Below are 19,399 nucleotides of genomic sequence, written 5' to 3' on the forward strand. Positions count from 1 at the left end.
TACGTGGACAGCCTGAGAGTCAAGGCTCTGGGCAAACTTATTCTCCAATCCAAGAAGAAATTAGATTTCGTGCTCGAGTTATAGCTAGTAGCCTGCGTCTGTGAATTTATTTTCGTTCTATATTTTTCCTTTCGAAGGCAATTATCTGTCATGATTGCTTTAATTAGGACTGTAAGGTCACTGGTTATACCTGTTCCGGTTGACAGAAATCTGATGATGCGGTAGCTTCTCAGTTACGATAGCCAGGCTAGTTTGCTAGCAGCAACTTGGTTAGCATTAGCTCAGGCGAAGCTACACTAAGGACGGTTGCTAAGCTACATAGCCAGGCGGCAGGCGTCACTTGGAACGCCATTTATATTTAATGTGTGGTTAAAACACTCCTGCAGCCTTAAGGTAAAGATGGCTGTTGTTCCTCGTTTGTGAAGACCGTCTCTGTCTGCTAACGCTAGCTAGCCGGGTAAGCAAACGTGAAAGAACTGTCAACCACTGTCATTTTCTTATGTAAATACATGACGGACTTTTTCTATATATTCAAAGGGCTATACAATACTGTGTAAGGTCCTTTGTAATACAGTTGTATTTAAATGCAGGCTTCATAAGACCATGGCAGATGAAAATACGCAGTTCTGTGGCAATTGGTAAGTGTACAAGTCAAAGGAATCAGGGATTCGCATACCGATTTGAATCATGTTTCATTGTTAATTATACATTTTGTTTTGTAGCAAACATGACATTCCAGAAGCAAATTTCACCACCCATGAGATCCATTGTCGAAGAAACATCGCACTTTGTAATGTGTGCCAGGAGCCGGTGCCACGCTCAGATCTGGAGGAGCACAAGCAGCAGGAGCATAGTCAGGTATTACATTTGGAATAATCTGGCATGTGTAGGTAACATTGTATATTATGCTTGAGTGCTGCAATTTTTTTACTCAATTAAAAACACGAATAATATAATACAACTGAATAATCGTCCATTCTGAGTCTCTCTCCCCTTTTATCACAGATTACATGCAAGTGTGGACTCAAGATAAATAAGAATCAAGTCGAAGTTCACCAGGTATTTGTTAATTCTCAGTTTTATTACGATTTGGTCCACAAGTATTTGGACAGTGAGGTTTTTTGTTTGTTTGTTTGTTTATGCACCACTACAGTAGTCTTAAAACAATACAGTTGCAATGTTAATGAAGTCTAAACTTTAAAAACATTTACCATTTAGGCAGACTACTGTGCTTCAGGGTTTCAGCGGAGAGATTTTTAAGCCTTGTATATAAATTCAGACCAAAATGTTGTGCTCAAGGACATCACTAAATTCTGAGTTTTCCCCTCTTAGATATGCTTCTCTTGGTTTTCACTGCACCTACCTTTAATGCAGCCATTTGTGTTAAGTGAAAAGCTTGTGTTATTGAGGGATCAAGATACTGGCCTGACCGTAGAATATAGAATTGAGTTGCCTTCAAAAAGTATTTGGTTGCTTTCACAGTATGTTTAGGGTCATTATTCATGAATACTATTATTTTGTAGCACAAACACAAATATGAGCAGAGTAGGGTAGATCATATACACCCCATAATCTATGTTGTAATGTAAACTCTTTATATTTACATTCATTAAGCAGTCCCTATAGTGTAGATTTTCACCCACCTTCGCCAGAGTTTTTTTCTTGATTTCTTTTGATGTTAAGAAGGGATTTTTCATCATCAAGCAAAACATTTCTTACTTTATAGTTATTGTGAAAACTGAAAAGTATCCAACCACCATTTTCTATCACTTTGAAAAGTTGGGGTCACTTGTGACCTGGAACCTATCCCAGCTGAGTTTGGGTGCGATGCCAGTGCAAGATATGCCCTGGACTGGTCACCAGTCATCCATGGAGCAAAAAGTCGAGTGTTAAAAGGACTCGCAAAGTAAATTTTATCACTATTTCCGGGTTTATGTAGCTCCACACTCTTCACTGCTAAATTAAGACTTTCTAAATAGTTAACAATTTTACACTGTGCCAGAGTTACTTTAATAACACTATGGGAGTAGAAAGGTATCATCAAGATATATTCAACACCCTGGTAAATGTTAGTTTCACTCTCAGAATTGTAAAAAAAAAAAAATCTGTTAGTTTCTATTTTAATTAAGAATAACCATTATACAAATTACCTTTAATTACCTTTATTTAGCTTTTAGCAAATAACACATAAAAAAAAAAAAGTCTGGCTGTACTGTCTCAACTGAAAAAAATTAAGGTGACGTAAGGGCTTTACCCTAAGTGTGAAGCCATCACATGATAGGCACATCTACAAGAAAGTAATTCATCTACACACTACCAGTTTCATTCATGGTGTCCTGTTACTATAACAATACTAAAACTCTGATGCGACAGTAAATTTAACACATCTTTGAGTGCTTAAAACATGAACATTACATTATTAAATAAAAAGAACGGGTACATTTAACTGTAACACTTAGCACTCCCAGTAGTCTTTGCAACAAAGCTGTTCAAAGTAATTGGGCGGAGCTTACTTTGATTAACTCTGCAGAATTGGTTTAACAGTAAATCAATCAACTCTTGTCAAATAACGTCAACACTGACCACCATTTAAATCAGATGGTGTTAAAAATACACTTTGGGGGTTGACATCATTTCTGAAACATTTGTCAATAGACAAACAACAACTTAAACTCACATTCACAATCAGACCTATTGATGATAGGGCAATCTTTCCTACACCTTTTACGCCAAATACCACCACAAAAAAAAAAAAAAACACTGAGCACTCGAAGTACCAGAAGGACCAACCAACATTAAAATGCAGTAGCGTACACCTAATGTTCACGAAAACTATATTATTGCAAGTCCTGTAACATTATCCTTATAACTAGAGCTGTTAAACTATTACATTTTTAAAATCAAAATAATCACATTTTAGAATTTTGATCAATCATGATTAATCGCTTAATAAAAAAGGCTTTTTTATCAAATAAATGTCCCCGCCAAATTTGAAGAGCACCAGGTTATGTGTTAATTCTTTTGACATTTAATATTATGAGGACGTCTTCAACATTTTTTGTCCACTGCACACGCTCATCCTCCGCTTTTTTCTAATCAGTTAATTACTTGCATAATTTAAAATGGGGAAAAAATGACCCTAATAAATGTGATACGCAAACATTTATTAAATACATTACTTTAATGCGTGTAATTATGTTTATTGCTCAAACACCTGCGCTACCTTCAACATAGCCATGCGCTGTCTCGCTAAAGGATAATCTATGGTCAAAATGAATAGTGCGATTAATCTGCGTTAATTCATGATAAAAGCGATAATTTTTTTGTGATTAATTAATCAGTTAACACTTTAACTTTGACAGCACTACTTATAACATAAGGGGTATAAGTGTCTACAAAAAAACTAAACAAGAACAAATATTAAGCAAAGGTGTGTTTCTGTAAAATGTGTTAATTTGTGGAATAATTTCAGTCACTTACTGATTTAAAAATATATATTTTAAATTACTTAAATCAGACATGAGCTGTTAAAGTTGCGTAATCGTTTGTAAAAAAAAAAAAATATATATATTATTTTTTTTAGATGTATCAGTATGAGTGTAATGGAAATTGTATATGTGAGTATGAGATTATTCATAAATGTATTATGGTATATGCCTATGAATTTCATGTACATATGTTGCTGCATATATGACCAGGTTTATGCATTTTTCTTTTATTGAAATACATTAACCTATCATTGTATCAATAATGAAATAAGTCAAAACATACAATGAATAAGGGGGAGGACTAGATAAGTTTTCAACTTCTTCCTACTCCCTTTTGAAATGTAAACCCGTGACCAATGATGACTGTATGCGTTTTTTTCCTTCCTTCTTTTAAATTTTTATGCTACTCGTTCATATGTTATGTTCAATAAACAAATCAATCAATCAAATCAAATATGCGCAATTTGAACATAAACGCTGTGCCTAAATATAGGAAAATTGTACTTAAAAATGACAGCTGAACTGTATGGGCAGTTGATTCTTTCAAATGCCATTAGAGTAATCCGGAGTAGCACTAGTGGCACTACATTTTGCAAATCACTGATCTAGAGCTTCATATTCTTCAATGGCTTGATCTCAAACCAATAGAACTTGCTTTTCACTTACTGACAACAAAAGTGAAGGTGGCCACTGGAGTGAAGCATGGCAATTTTGGCAAAGCATTCTGAAAAGGACTGCTGGCTTCAGGCACTCAGTAATGCAAAGTATAGTAACCGTGTCACCTTTGTCTTATAATGTTAATAACTTCTAAATGGTAATTTATTTTTTATTTTTTGTGTGCAATCTCTTAAAGCTGAAAAATTGCATTTTGGTGGTTTAATTTTGCCCATTTTTCCTCCTGCAGAACTCCTCCTGCTCTCAGAGACTGGTGGCATGCCAGTACTGTGAGCTGGAGATTGCCTTCAGTCAATCCAGAGAGCACGAGGATTACTGTGGCGCTCGCACCGAGCCCTGCCCACAGTGCAAGTGCAATGTCATGTTGAGGGAAAAAGCCCTGCATCCCATGTTATGTGGTAGTCCCACGCTGCTCCAGGAGAGAAACAACAGCTATTCAAGTCGCAATCCGGCAGAGCTGCAGCCTCCGGGGGCCTGGTTCGAAGGCCACTCCATCCGAAACCCCCTAAGAACCGAAGATCGAGGCCCCAAGGAAAACAATATCAGTGCAGGAAAACATCAGGCCTTTCCACGGGCTTTTGACTCCACGTTTTATAACGCTTCAAGACAAGGCAGTGCCGACTGGAAGAATATTGCTCCAAGGAATATGACGTCCAGCCGATGTGAGTTTACTCTTCTTCTCAATCTTTTGTCTTAAAAAAAAAAAGTATTTATTTTTTTAATATTTATTGGAACTCATGTATCCAATATTGCACAACATGCTTACTTCAAGCCTCTTGTTACTCCCAATCAAGGTTATTTTAGTTGACGAAAAAACAAAAATTCCAAAACAAAATCAAATAAAAACAAAAATGCTTTTTCAAAAACGAAAACTAACTGAAACTACATTTTATGTTTACAAAACTAGCTATAACTATAATTAGAGCGAAAATGTCCTTCATTTTAGTTTTTTGTACCGTTGATTTACTGCATGAGGCTTTGGGGATGATTTTAAATGTGATTTTAAGTATATTTATTTCAATATTAACCGGAATAAGAATGTTTGAAAGTGTCACACAAGTGATATCATCTAGCAACAGCCAATAGAAAAAGCACCTTCAGATGACATTACTTTTGCCACCAAAGGCTCGGCTCGCCTGTGTTTTCATTTAACTCAGCCGAAATGCAACGCTAGCGAAGAGATGTGTTCATTTTTTCATTTTACCATGGTGTTTATTAAATATTGCACACAAGTAATCTACTTAAAACTTTAAAACGAAAACTAATACTGAAACTTAACTAAAACTAAGCACTTTTTAAAATAACTAAAACTATATATTTTTTAAACTAACAGAACCACCCTGCAAACTAACTAAAATGTAAAAATATTGTATGTCAAACTTACACGTTAAACCAAACTACATAATTTTGGCCAACTAAATTTTGCTAGCGTAATGCTAACAAATAATGTGAAAAATGCCACACAGAGGCTAATGGAAATCACCATAGATGTTATGGTTAATCTAAGCAAGTGCTGCTTAACACACAGCAGCAACACATCTAAACAGATCTTCAAATCTTTGGATTTCTCCTGTGGAACCAAATATATCTTCTGCTAAACATTGTTTGGTTGAATGTTGTGTTTTTTTGTTTTTTTTTTGTAGTAACTGAACAGACCGACTTCCTAAGTCGCAGCAGTGCGTGGCCACTTCAAGACGAGGATTCTTCAGGCCTGGACTACATGCTGGCCCTCAGCCTGCAGACAGATGGAGAGTCCATGGCTGGTGTTGGAGAGGCCAATCTGTGGAGTGACATCTGGGACCACACCAAGACATCCAACAGCTCGGTCGGCTGTCAACTTTCCACATCCAACAACAACTACCCAAACTTCCCCTCTCGCACAAGTGCCCTTCCGGACCGTGATCAAACAGGTAAAAAAAAAACGTACTTGGCACCCATCCATATTCTGCCTTTCAAACAGTTGGTAGTATGCAGTTGACAGCAATGTAAATCATTTCTTCCAGACATCATGCTTCCCTGTGAGTTTTGTGAAGAGCTGTTTCCTGAAGAGGACCTCATTTTGCATCAGGTTTGGTGACATTTTGAAATGACCCCACAGTCACTCGTCTAGTACGATAGGGTTGTGTTGAAGTTTCATTAGAGAATTGTCAACTTCCTCTGACCCCACAAGGACTTTGATATTGTCCATTGCTGGTGTATATTCTTGTCAGATATCACGTCGCAGCCTTCTCTTTATTTTTTACGGCCTGTTGAATATGACGCCATCTACTGGGGTTGGCAGCACATATTTCCAACTGTATCTCTTTAAGTGGGGTACACACACACACAGTAATTTATTTATTTATTTTTAGCATGTGAGAAACCCTACACATCACATTCAGGCTGCCAATGATTGAAAAGAAGCCAAATGCTCAAATGAAGTCGCTATCATTGGTATGTGCACCCCGCTTTACTCTTCTATTGCCTTTCAGACTGGCTGCAGCCCCGCCTCCGCCTTTGCGTCCTTCAGCAAGCAGCCGCCGTCCCCCCCTAAAGAGGCAAGGAATGCTACCGGAATGATGCGCAGCCTCCCGAACACGCTGGCCTCCAACATCCCCACCTTCCCCGGATCCGTCTCGCCAGCTTCCTACAGCCCACCGGCCAGCCCACTAGAGGGCGACGTGGTTATTCCATGTGAATTCTGTGGCGTTGCGCTGGAGGAGGCTGTTGTCTTTCATCATCAGGTATGTCACTCGTCCGGTTGGTTAGACGACTCCAAATGATCAACTTCCTGTCTGTTACATAGTGAAAAATGCCAGTGGCCTATTTTTTATTTTTTTTTACATCGGCTTCATGCCATCTGCAGATTGGAAAGATAATTTTGGAACATGTTTACGAATAAAAACAGTAGTGTAACTGTGATGTTATTTCTGTGCATGTTTTTTTCCCCCCACGCAGGACAAATGCGACATGCGCCCTCAGACCGCCTTTCCACTTAACAATATAACAAAAGCATCCGTCCAAAAAAATCCTGCCAAAGACGCGTTTGGACGAACGTCTCCAGATTTCAATAGGAAAATAAAGCACCAAGGTAGTGTACTGATGTAATCCACATTATTCCATTGGGTCATGGATTCCTGGGGAATGGACAGAAACAGTTGCTGCACGGGGGAAGGATTATAATGACATACCACAAAATACATTTGACTTAATTCTATATGAAACACTATAATTCACTGTTACTAAAACCATCGTATAATTCTAAGATCTGGTACCCGGATGGAGAGATTGATGTTTGTTTCCCACATAGGTGACTATTTGGATGAAGATCTTGGATTGGATGGAGACCCCCCACCAGGACAAAACCAAAGGGAGTGGCAGAGAGGCTACATTGGGCGGCCGAGTCAGCGAAAAACATCCAACTGTGAGGTTTCAGCACAAAACAGAGCTCAACACGGCAGAGAAACGGAAGGGGCGCTCTCGTCTTTCTTGGACCCTGACTTGCCAGGCTCTGACTATCTAAAGGGGTACGTCCTCTAGAAACAAATTACAGTTATCTCAACTTTTAGTACTGAGACATAATGTGGGAGAAGTAACTTTCTTTTTTTTTTTTGCGTGTGTGTCAATCAGACTACATTCAACAGACAACAAAGAGGGGAGAGGAAACAGAAGGAATGTGTTAACAAAGGTACGGTTAAAATTTAAGCTCCATCAATTTCCTTGGTTTGGAACAAAATTCTGTTGTGTGCGCCTTGTGAACACGCTAGTTCGAAACATACAACCACACGTTTCACATTGTAAAAATGTCTGTTTAATTGGGGAACAAAAACAAAGTTCAAATTCTTTTAAAGGGTGGATTTTCCCCTTTCGAGTCCAGACAATTTTATTTGGCACTCATTTTTGTTTTTTGTTGACCTTTCTCCCATTCACAGCTCCCTAAGAAGCAGAACGAAGACCAGCAGGAGGAATGAGAGCTGCAACATGTGGCGAGAAAAATGTTTATTTGCTCTGCTTTTTGTTTCTGTCCATGTTTAAAATTATCTTCAATATATCTGATAAGTGCCTGTGTCAGCAGCAACACCACTTAACCATTTAACAATGAAAGGTGATTTGATTTTGCTATAAACATTATACATTTGTCTCAGCTGATAATACAATTGTTGTTTTTGTTATTTGTTGTAAGCATTTTCTATTGGCCATACCTAATTTTAATATTTCTTCATGTAACCTTAATACACTCTTCAATTAGTGTGTTTTTATACTGTTAAATATTCTTTAGTACTTTAGCGAATATTTGATGGTTTTCATCACATCCTTAGAAATGTCACGTTGCGTTGATTTTTCAGCTGTCTCCTGTTTGATCATTTATTTGTCATGTTCAGCCAAACAAATGATCTTAAAATACGTTTTTATATCAAAGAAATGCAATTGCAATATACTGTGTATTCATGTGCCACAAATGTCTGAATACCTGCAGCAAATCGTTTGTTGATGAAGATGATCATTTCTGAGTAAAATGTATCATTCATACCAGGGAGGGGCAAGTGAATGGAGAAATCTCCTGGTTTGGTCTTGTTCATGCATGTGGATGATTCTCGCTGTATTGCAACCATGTCAATGCTCTCAACTCTGACTCTCTTTGGCTGTTTTGTAATGTCAATAAATGTTCCTGGCTTCAGTTTGTGTTCTAATTTTATAGTGTTTCATCTTCAATCAGTGGTGTAATGGGATTTTTTTATTTATTATGTATTTATTCATCTATTTTACCTCAGGGGATGAATAAAGTTAAAGCCCAAATGCCCAACAAGTAAAGGACATCTGGTGTAGGACTATAGTTATTTTGGAGATCCGCAACTAATTGTGCACTCACTTGTATAAAAGAAACCATGTTTTTTGTCTGCCATCTGTCCCATAGTTGGATTGGGGAAGAAACAATTATGTCATGGTGGATAGATTAAAATAACTGCAAAAATTCACTGGGGGGGTTACACAATGTAGCAATATGTTTAATTCTGTATTAGAGGTAATACAGTGTTAATATAATAAAATAATACATATTTACTCTTGTCGGAACTAAATGTTTAAAAATAGATCACGTAAAATAAATGCATTCAATCATTCTAAGTATTCAATACTGTTTACAGAAAAATATTACTTAAGAGTTGATAGTTCACATTACAGTATGTGTGTTTTGTATATAGGTTGATGTATAGCCAGCCTCTAGAGTGGGCTAAAAGTAGATTCAGTACTTAAGATGAATCTTAATGAGTGTCACGGTTCTGATTCTGAAAAAGTTTGATAAATATTACAATGTTAAAAGAGGGCATTTTGAGCATTTGCAAGGTTATACAGATGACTTGCGCTGTAGTAAATCAATGTGCAGTAAAGTAACTGAAATAACCAGATGTGGCAGATGTACTCACCTTCTGCATTTACTAGAAGACACATTGTTTATTTAAAACTACTACAGAACCTTGTCTTTAGGACTGCTAGTTTAATTTTTACACATAATGGGGAAAACAACCTAGACGGGCTAATGAATGTCTACATGGCAGTGTTTGCACGCTTAAATACAAATGGCACAGCAACACATGCCGCCAGGCAACATACTCCAGATTTCTGATCCATTTACGGCAATTGACTACAACTCTGTCTGTATGACTTCATTATACTGCTGCCTAATTAAGACAAAATGAATTGTTGTTTATGGGGGATATGTTGGAGCAGATTAATGGCACTTCCATTCATTTCAATGGGGAAAGAAGATTTGAGATACATCTGTATTCATTTCAGTGAGGAAAGATAATTTGAGATGCATCTGTTTTGAAGTGCGTGCATGGTCACGGATCGAAATAAAAACTCATATCTTACCACTGTAGTTTTCATTGTCTTGCAACAAAATATATTGTATAATTTTGTACATAAAGCCAAAATAAGTAAATACCATTTTTTTTAATCGAATGTTGGTACTTGAGTGGGATTGCATGTTTTTCTTTTTAGGCTTTATGGATTTACAAAGTGATAATCCAGTCAAAACAATGATTATTTGGCTTATCTGGCTTTCACTAAGACAAAAAGAACATATCCCCTCTAATGGTAGTCTGATAGTAGTTTAAGCAGACTACACAGGATTTGGGCCACTAATCACCTCCATGCACAACTCTTGAATTTTATGGAGGAACATCTGAGCATTTACGCAATATCCTATTACTATGCTCGTTGCCTTCTCTACAGTAAGACAATTACTCTACTGGTGCACCCTAGTTGTTCTAGTAGTGTGCCCTTGTTCTACTCGTGTGCAGAAATATACAATAGTGGAAGGCAGTAGTTTAAAAAACAGCATATAGTCAATCTACTAGTGCACCAAAAGTTGTTGTGCCCTATTGGGGTCTGCAACCTGCGACTCTGGAGCCATTTTTTAGATCAAATATTATTTAAATGAATTAATGCTTAAGATAAATAAAAAAAAAATAAAAAAAACAAATATTAAAAAAATGTCACAGTCCAAAATTTTAAGTTGTCATAAAGACGAAAAAGTTTTTTAAATTACCTAAAAATATCCAAAAAGAGACCATAAAATGTCCAAAAAGGAAGAGGAAAATTAGAAAATTATCATAAAATGTCCATGAAATTGCGAAAAATGTCAGAGAATTGAATAAAAAGGCAGAAAATAAAACATTTTTATAAAGTAACTATAACAAAAGAAGAAATCCTAAAAAAAAAATACCATAAATTGTCAGGAAAAAATGACAGAAATTGATAACAAAAAAAGCAGAAAAAAGACAAAAAAGCCATAACATGTCCAAAAAACCATATGTCCATAAAACCGTCTAAAATGTCAGACATTTGACAGAAAGGCAGAAAATCTAAAAAGAAATACGAATCATTAATAATGATAATAATAATATTTTAAAAAACGGAAGACGAAAGGTAGAAGAAAATAAATCTCAAAATATTGGATGCTGTATATTTTTCTGTTTTGGTGCAACTCTAATTAGCTCTTGGGCCCTCAGTACATTAGACTAACACAAACACAATCATTACAATGTTCAAATGTTTTGCACCTCCAGACAGATTTATGTTTTTGGGCCTAAAATGGCTCTTTTGACAGAAAAGGTAGACCCTGGAGTCGTGGAAGGCTGGCATGATGTCACTTAGTTTTTCTAGCTCTTTGGACTAATGGGGGAAAAGAAGAAGAGTGTACTAGAAGAGTGTTCTTTTATTTTGTATCGCTCCACAAAGTGGTGCGCTTTAAATTCCCGCCGGGTGCAGTAGGCGGCCATAGAGGGGGGCGGGGCTTACACCGTCCACTCTGATTGTGCAGTTCAAAAAGCGGCCAACGTTTCCCGGTAAGTAAGCTTGTGGCGGCTGTATGTGGCTTCTTACTTTCACTCAGGACGCCGACCAGCAAAATGCTCACTCCTTGAAAAGCTTCATGTTTTAAATAATAATAAGAAAACACTTTTAAAACTGCCCACGCGATAAGAAAAAAAAAAAAGAGAGAAGAGAGAAAAGACACTTGACCGAAGTCGAGCAGGTGGAACGACGTCGTCGGGAGTCAAGAAGCCTGAGTGAGACACTCGCTTGTCACCTGAGTGTGATAACGAGACAACATGTCCAAAATGTCCCAGGAAAGTTACGCTGCCCTGGACGAATCCTCTCTGCGAGCTTTGGTGAGTAGAAACGAGGATAGATATGCTCTCGTTGCCAATCAACGCGGATGCCCTTGTTTGTCACAGCATCAACTCTCCAAGCTCAATGCCAGCTCACTTGGACACGTTGTTGTGATTTGAACCAGTGTTCATCATCCTGGTACCCATTTTACACTAGAAAAAATGTCACATGAAAAAAGTGTATGGTGACATTTGTTTCTTGAAAATCCACTAATCTTCCCATTGTGTGTTTGATTTGTTTTGTTCACTTGTAGTCAAGTATAATCTTCATTGTGAGGAGTTTATTGGAATTGAGCCAATGGAGCAGTGTAGCTTGGTTAATTGTATTATTCCAGTCACTCACCAATGTCAACTAGACGCCACATATTAACAATCAAGAATCTCTTTTGTTATTATTATTGCAGACTTGTTATTGATATTTTTTCTCTCTACATATTTAAGCATCTTGCTTTTAGGTGTAGATTTGATGCAGCCTCAACAGGAGATTAACGTTTGTACAATATTCATGATCCATTCATTTTATACAGTACTTGTCCAAAATAGGTTATCATTGTTTTTAGAATGTGGGAGAAAACCGCTGCATGTGTAGAAAACCCACACAAGAACATGGCGACTGTAGCGGATATTCAAACCCAAACCTTAGAACTGTGAGGCAGACGTGCTAACCACTAGGCACCATGCTGTATTTGTAAACTGTGTTCATGATAAATGAACAGTAGTAGTCACACAGATGAGTCATTTGAAATGGAGGCACGTCTACGTATTGTATACAATAGTTGGGCAATCACATGATGATTAATTCAATGCATGTACAGTAAGTTCCTTGCTGTTGTGTGACTCCACACTTCTGCTCAGACGTGAGGTCACTAATCAGTATTGATGAAGTGTCTTTGGGTGTTACCGCATTCTGTTTTATTGACATTAGTCATGTCTTGAATATACTGTATCCTGAAGTAGAAGAGAGTGCAACATTAGGATTTTTTTTGAACGACACCTGGAGGATGTAGCACATATTTATGAGGCAACCTGACTCATTCTCCCCCAACACACCTCATGTCGTTGTGCAACATTTGCACATTATGCATCTGAGAACCAATCCGCTTCCTTCATCCTTTTCATTCTCTAATACTGTGCTGACAACACTTACCAACGGCAACATTTTGCCGTAGCTCCACAATATAATTAGATCCATTACACAAGCTGTATTTAAGTTCCACCTTGATAAAGATTACAATGCTCACCTTTTGATTGACACTGGCAGAGGTATTCACCTAACAATACAGTTGAATGCCCAAGGTTGAAACTCAAACTGTTCCAGAATGTTCATCAACCTATGATTTGTTTAGCTTTTGCCTCAGGACAGAATGGATTTATCACAATGATCTCCAGGGTCAAGCTCTCGCCATCGTAAATCTTTTTATTAACGCTTCAGGCATATTTTAGTAAAGTAAGATTTATGAGTGTCATACACCTGTGAAAAGAATTCAACTGAAAATATTTTTTTAAAAAAAACATGGTTTTGCTCAGTTTCTCTAATGTGATTTAACATCAAAATTATTATTTTTTTTTTTAGTAAGGTCCTCCTGTTGCTTTCTTATAGGCTAATTTTCATTCTAAGATAAAGGCAAATTAAGCATGAATGAATTTGAAAGACAGTTGCTCTATTTCAATTACAGTTGTGAACTTACTAAATACTTTTGACTTGTATTATTGTAAATGTTCAACCACTCCACCAAACAAGTTTGAAGTAACCTTAATTATAAGTCTAACCCACACTAATGTTCTTGTCAAGCTGATTGGCGTCTCACAGTATGTCTTAATGAGATTCCAAATTGTACGTCACTTATAATATGTTGTATGTGCCCCCACTCGTCTAAACACAGCATTCTCATAAATACTGTGTCTGTGGAATAAGACTTAAGCAGCAAAATCCACCTGTTTTTTTTTTTTATTCATCCCATGGGGCGGCCATTTTGCCATTTGCTGTTGAATAAAAATAACAGCTCAGGGTTCAAGTAACAACCATTCACAGCTCATTTGGTTTCTGAAGCTGATCTGTGATGATTGGTCGTTACCTGAGCCTTGAGCAACTGTATTGGCATTTTCATTTGACAGGAAGTGACAAAATGGCCGCCCCATGGGATGGATAAAAACAAGTAGATTTTACTGCTTAACTCATATTCTGCAAACACAATGTTTATCAGAAGTGGGGCTACATAGAACATGTTATTGTAAACAAATTATTAAGTTTGATTTCTCTTTTAAGGTTGTTGTTAAGTGTGTAACTTCATTTCTAAAATTCCTTTGCCTTTGTCATACATACTGTACTTTCTTATTGACTGGCTCCCCTATCATGTTTTAAAATTAGTATAATTATTTTTATTTTTTTTAAATACACAGCTAAAATGTACTAAACTACTACATGAACATGTTTTAAAATTAATACCTGCATTATCTTTTTTTTTTTACAAGCGGAATTTCAGCTCAGCTGCATCTCATTAGATTGTGCTAGAGTAGAGAAAGGATGTGGTGCAAATGTACTGACACGGTTGACAACCAAGGGTCAGTTTGTGACTTTCCTGTCAAGAGACAGCTGTTTCTGTTTGTGTCTTTTAGTTCTAGAAGTCTTTGCTTTCACATGTCTGCTTTAAAAAAAAAAAAAACACACACACGACATTTTGATTTCTCTACTTAGGTCTCACTATATAAGACAAGAAAAGACTTGTTTACTCTGGAACAAAGAAAAAAAAGTTATTTTCTGTTGACCTTTCTGACTACGTCTTTCGTGTTATTTTTCCAAACTGTAATCATCTTGCCAAGTTGCTCATAAATCACTGGACGGATAATCTTGAGCATTTTTTCCCCCTTTTCTGTGTAATAGCTGTAATCAAAGTCCTAGTTGCTTTGATCAGTCGATTTATGAGTTTATTTAAAAAGGCAAAGGGCAAAGCTGTGGGAGTAATGAGGATGAAGTTCGATTTTTCTCATCAGAGAATTTAAAAGGGAAGATTTGGTTCGTATTCCCTGATGGTGCAGTGGTTCAGTCGCCTTAATTCCGTGCAGGAATCATGGTTTCGGTTCCCACTCAGTGACTGTGTGGCTGGAAATGATTGTCTGTCAGTCTGTCTGTGTATGCAATCTGTGATTGATTGATCTTGTGATATAAGCGGTGGGCATGGAATCAAGTTTGAACAGTCTCTATATCCATGCAGGATTGTAAGAATGGCATTTTAGTCCAGAGTGCTGGAGTAAAACAATGTAATTGGGCAGATGCTGGAATCCGGGACGTTTGTCATCATGTGATGCTGAGCTAATCAGAATCACACAGACAAATCTCATCAGTGAGCGAGGTCCTCGTCCTCCCTCCTGGTCTATTTCTTCAAATGTGATCACCCTCTTGGGTCAGCCAGATCCCACATTCTCACTGAACATGGTTGTGGTGACAGAAGAGTCCACATTTTCCACTCTCAACGGCCCCTTGGGACCATAATTCATTTTCAACACAGCTCATGGTGCGTTCACATGACATTGGCATCAGTAAAAACATACAGACAACAGTGTGGTCCAAACGGTCTCTCCTCACAAGGACCTGCAAAAAATCAGCAAGACACCAAGTACTGTCTGGTGAAAACGAATAAAGAACTTCAATCTCATCCTAGCTTGGATGCGTTTCAGGACTCTCATTGAAGTTCTTGGCGGAGCGGCTATTAATGAGCACACGCTCCCATCCTGTGTTGTGCTTGATGAACTAAGCGGTCAGAAGGTCATATGGCGGCCTCTCTAAAGCCGCTAATCCCATCGCCACTCATCTATTCAGAGCACTGGTTGCCTTTTATTTTGCGCATCTAATCCCCTCCATGGCAACCAGGCAACCAACATTTTTTTCTTTTTGCTCGGCCACAATTATTTGAATATCCACAGAAAAATAACCAGTTGGTGTCGCAGTTTGTGCGGCATTTGCAAAGCATGCGTGTGGTCATCCGTCTGGATGGCAGAATTAGAGCTAGAGCTCCAAACTAAATCACCTGCTTAAGATAGTGTGCACTCCCCTACTTGAGGAGTTTTAAACATTTCCGCTTCACACTGGGAATAAAAGTCTATGCATTATGCTAATGACAAAAAAAATGTAAATTGAAATAATTCTGCTTGGCCTACGAGATATTTTTTTATTTTTATTTTTTTAGCTCGGAGAATGGAGACTATAAGGAGTATGTAGGCACTTTTTGAATAGTATCCATCCATTAAGTCAAACCTGTAGAACAAGCAGGTGTTTTACTCCGCACTCCTTCTCATTACCTCTTTAAACCTGCCTTACGACACCAAAGGAATGAAGATTGAATTTCCTCTTCCTGCTTGTTATTAATGCAGTGATTTTGGAAAAAAAAACATGGCCGCCATAGGGGGTCTTTCTGTGCATGGCGCCTGCCCAGTTGATCTCCCACGCATGGATGTCTGGCACATTGATTTGTAATTATTCCTACCAGTCGTGTGAGCGTCCCTTCTCCCTGGTGATCTAGAAGCATCTGTATGTTTTAGATGTAGCAGCTTTGCGCCGTGATCAGGCCCCCCCAAGATATACAGGACCCCTACGGCCTTTATTTTATGACCCTCTGGACTTTTGTGCTTGGAGCGGTCACAGTGCGAGTGGAAGAATGAGCTTGCTTGTCAGATCTTTGTAGTCACCCCAAGAGACGTGTTAAAAAATGTCAGCCTCATCAGCAGGGAGCAATGAATCAGCCAAATTGTGCTGTATCATGCCAACAACATGGAAACAACAATAATGAATTTTATCATTGCTTCAATAAATTAGTTTGACTATACTGACGGATATTTTTACCCTGCTGTGTAGTCTCCACACCAAAAATGTCCTTCACGTAGAAGAGATTTTTAGAAACATGCCAACGCTTTAGCGAACATAAAGGCTGAAGAAAATAATTGGCAAAAAAGTTATAAGATTCAATAAGAGCGCCTGCCACTCAAGGAAAATTGATACAAAGGAAATCAATAAATAAATAAATAAATATATTTATATATATATATACACACACATATATACACACTAGGGATGTATTGTGAGTATGGTTGTTCGTCTCTGTGTGCCCTGCGATTGGCTGGCAACCAGTTCAGGGTGTACCCCGCCAGCTGGGATAGGCTCCAGCACCCTTGTGAGGAAAAGCGGTCAAGAAAATGGATGGATATACTAGGGATGTGCACAAATCTGTGTTGACTCAAATTGCGAATTGGCTGTTGAAAACGAACGCCAAATCAGAATTTTCCCATTCCAGTCAGAAAGCGTCATAGCATATTGTCGTCCGAGGATATAGTTTGAATGGGATGTCTCATCTCCCTTCTATGTGGTGATTGTACATCCGCTGAAGCGTCGTACAACAGCAACAGGAATATTTGGCTGCCTAACACCTCGCTGTTGACCTCTCACGTCGTCCTAGCAACAAACGAAAGGGGGTATGCAAACATGTAGACTTGAGAGACGAACTAGCTTAGCGCTACCAAGATCGAGGCTACAGGCTAGTACAGCACAACAGGGATGGATTTAAAATGAAAGAGTAAACGACATCCTGGATCCTGCCGTTTGTCAGCCAGCAAAGACTGCTAAGAAAAAAATGTTTATCTGGTTGTGGAAGCAAAAATATCCTTTTGTGTCCAAAGACATGATTTGTTTATTTATGTATTTATTTACTTACTTATTTAACTCCCAAGTTCACCATCGGTTTCATTTACATGCTGGCAAAGCATATTTCCAGCATGATGCACTTGCAAACAAACATAAGCAGTTTAACAGTGAGGACATTTTCTCTTCTGGAATGGAAACAAGTTATCTTCACTACTGCACTGACAGTCCAGAACAAAAAGGTTTGACATCTCCGTCTCCTATCCAAATATACGGCACAGAGATAAGAAGTCAAGAGTTTATTGGATTAAACAGGAAACCTCTTTTTATGAATACATCTATAAATGGTCATATTTAGTTCCCTCAAAGTCTATATTTAGTTGTGGGGCTTAGAGTTTATTGCGCTGAAACAATGCAACTTTTTCCCATCTATACTTAAGTGAACGTTTCCTCTCAGTCTGAGGTTGAAATAAAGTTCATCTCACTTTACACCATTCAGGAGGACATTTGTTTTGTCATTTTCGAATGCTGCTCTTTAATATGAGGTGCTGTGTTTTTATTATAGCAGTATCATTGTTCCATAATGGAATAATGTGGCAGTTAAACACGTAGCTGAGCAAATAAACGTCCCAGAGATGGATGTTGGTTGTGTTGGTGTGGTAATGTGATTACATTCTTACAGTAAGTGAATTATAGCTTTGACGAACCACACACATTGCTGTTTTCTGTCTATAAGGTCTTGCAATGCTGTCCTGCAAATTGCAGCCTTTCCTTATACGTCAGTGGTGTCCAAACTCGGTCCTCGAGGGCCGGTAGTCCTGCAGGTTTTTGAGGTTTCCCTGCTCCAACGCACCTGTTCCAATCAACAAGGTCGTTATCATGCTTATGCAGAGCTTGCTGATGAGCTTCAGCTGTGTTGGAGGAGAGAAATATCCAAAACCTGCGGGACTACCGGCCCCCGAGGACCGAGTTTGGACACCACTGTTATACGTTGTGATGCACATATCCTCAGTTTACAATACACAGCAAAAAAAAAAAAAATCAGGTTTTGTTTGTTTCTTCTATTCCTCTTGATGTTAATTGTGAGTTCACAAGAATTTCTGTCCTATAATGTCCTATAATCTCAGCTGCAGATGTCAAAATTAATTACAAATCAGTTACCAACTTTTTAAATAACCGAGTAATCGTTTGGAGCCATTGTTTAACTTGTCCAAATCTGATTTAAGCCTCTCAACAGTAATTATTCTCTCATTTCTGTAGCAATTCAGGATAGAATTGCAATAAGAAAAATTGCAAACATCTGCTATTACTTAGGAAAATAAATCATGGTGAGACCGGGTTACTCTTTCGATATATATTGTCACAGAAGTTAACATGAAAGCCGACAAGATAAACCTAAATCTGACTGGATATAGATGGCCACTTCAAGCTGCAATTACTACATTGCCTGTTTATTCTAGTGTTGTCCAAATGTGCTGGTGACATAATACACTTAATTATATGATACGACCAGCAAACCACATAGATATCATTTTGACCATTTATACAGAAAACAGATGGTGGGAAAAAAGTGTTGTAAGGGCATGATATTTTTAAGTACTTCGCCCATATCTTTTGGAACCACAGTAGTTTTACAGATCACAATTAAGATCAAATGTATGCTAAACTCTTTCAGGTGCCCTGGTATGCCATCAGTGCGTTTTTCAAGGTACACTCTACAAAAGGGCTGTTTAGTGGAACGTTACAAGGACCACACCTTGTAACTATTGAAAAATAATGTTTATGCGAAAAAAAAAAAAATATTTGAAACTCTCCTTAGAAAAAGTTGAGGTTCAAGAAAAACAATACTGGTGGACCACAGCAGTGTTGTTGTTTCTGCATCCAGCTGAGTCACATTACTTGCATGCGTCAAATTCTGCGCTCACACAGCTATGACCACAGTTTCAGGTAAGACC

General features: G+C 37.9%; 2 protein-coding genes across 7 annotated transcripts in view; both read left to right on the forward strand.

Annotated features, from left to right (window-relative positions):
- Nucleotides 1-10: 10 nt before the first annotated feature.
- On the forward strand, nucleotides 11-8,820 carry trafd1 (TRAF-type zinc finger domain containing 1). Of its 2 annotated transcripts, none has more exons than XM_077562243.1 (12): nucleotides 11-457; nucleotides 538-638; nucleotides 723-858; nucleotides 1,006-1,059; nucleotides 4,393-4,825; nucleotides 5,807-6,073; nucleotides 6,167-6,231; nucleotides 6,635-6,886; nucleotides 7,101-7,233; nucleotides 7,453-7,669; nucleotides 7,773-7,830; nucleotides 8,075-8,820. In XM_077562243.1, exons 2-12 carry the CDS (start codon nucleotides 604-606, stop codon nucleotides 8,111-8,113), a joined length of 1,689 nt encoding a protein of 562 aa, XP_077418369.1. In that variant the 5' UTR covers nucleotides 11-457; nucleotides 538-603; the 3' UTR covers nucleotides 8,114-8,820. The 2 variants fall into 2 exon arrangements, with proteins under 2 accessions (XP_077418369.1, XP_077418368.1); XM_077562242.1 differs by having other exon boundaries at nucleotides 591-638.
- Nucleotides 8,821-11,443: 2,623 nt separating this feature from the next.
- The window catches only part of smtnb (smoothelin b), a 46,344-nt gene continuing 38,388 nt past the window's right edge, over nucleotides 11,444-19,399 (forward strand). For all 5 annotated transcript variants that reach the window (XM_077561690.1, XM_077561692.1, XM_077561693.1 and 2 more), the window contains exon 1: nucleotides 11,444-11,815. In XM_077561690.1, the coding sequence (XP_077417816.1) occupies nucleotides 11,756-11,815 (60 nt within the window). In that variant the 5' untranslated portion in view covers nucleotides 11,444-11,755. The remainder of the gene's footprint in view (nucleotides 11,816-19,399) is intronic.

The sequence above is a fragment of the Vanacampus margaritifer genome, chromosome 3, assembly GCF_051991255.1.
Source record: "Vanacampus margaritifer isolate UIUO_Vmar chromosome 3, RoL_Vmar_1.0, whole genome shotgun sequence".
Lineage (NCBI taxonomy): Eukaryota > Metazoa > Chordata > Actinopteri > Syngnathiformes > Syngnathidae > Vanacampus > Vanacampus margaritifer.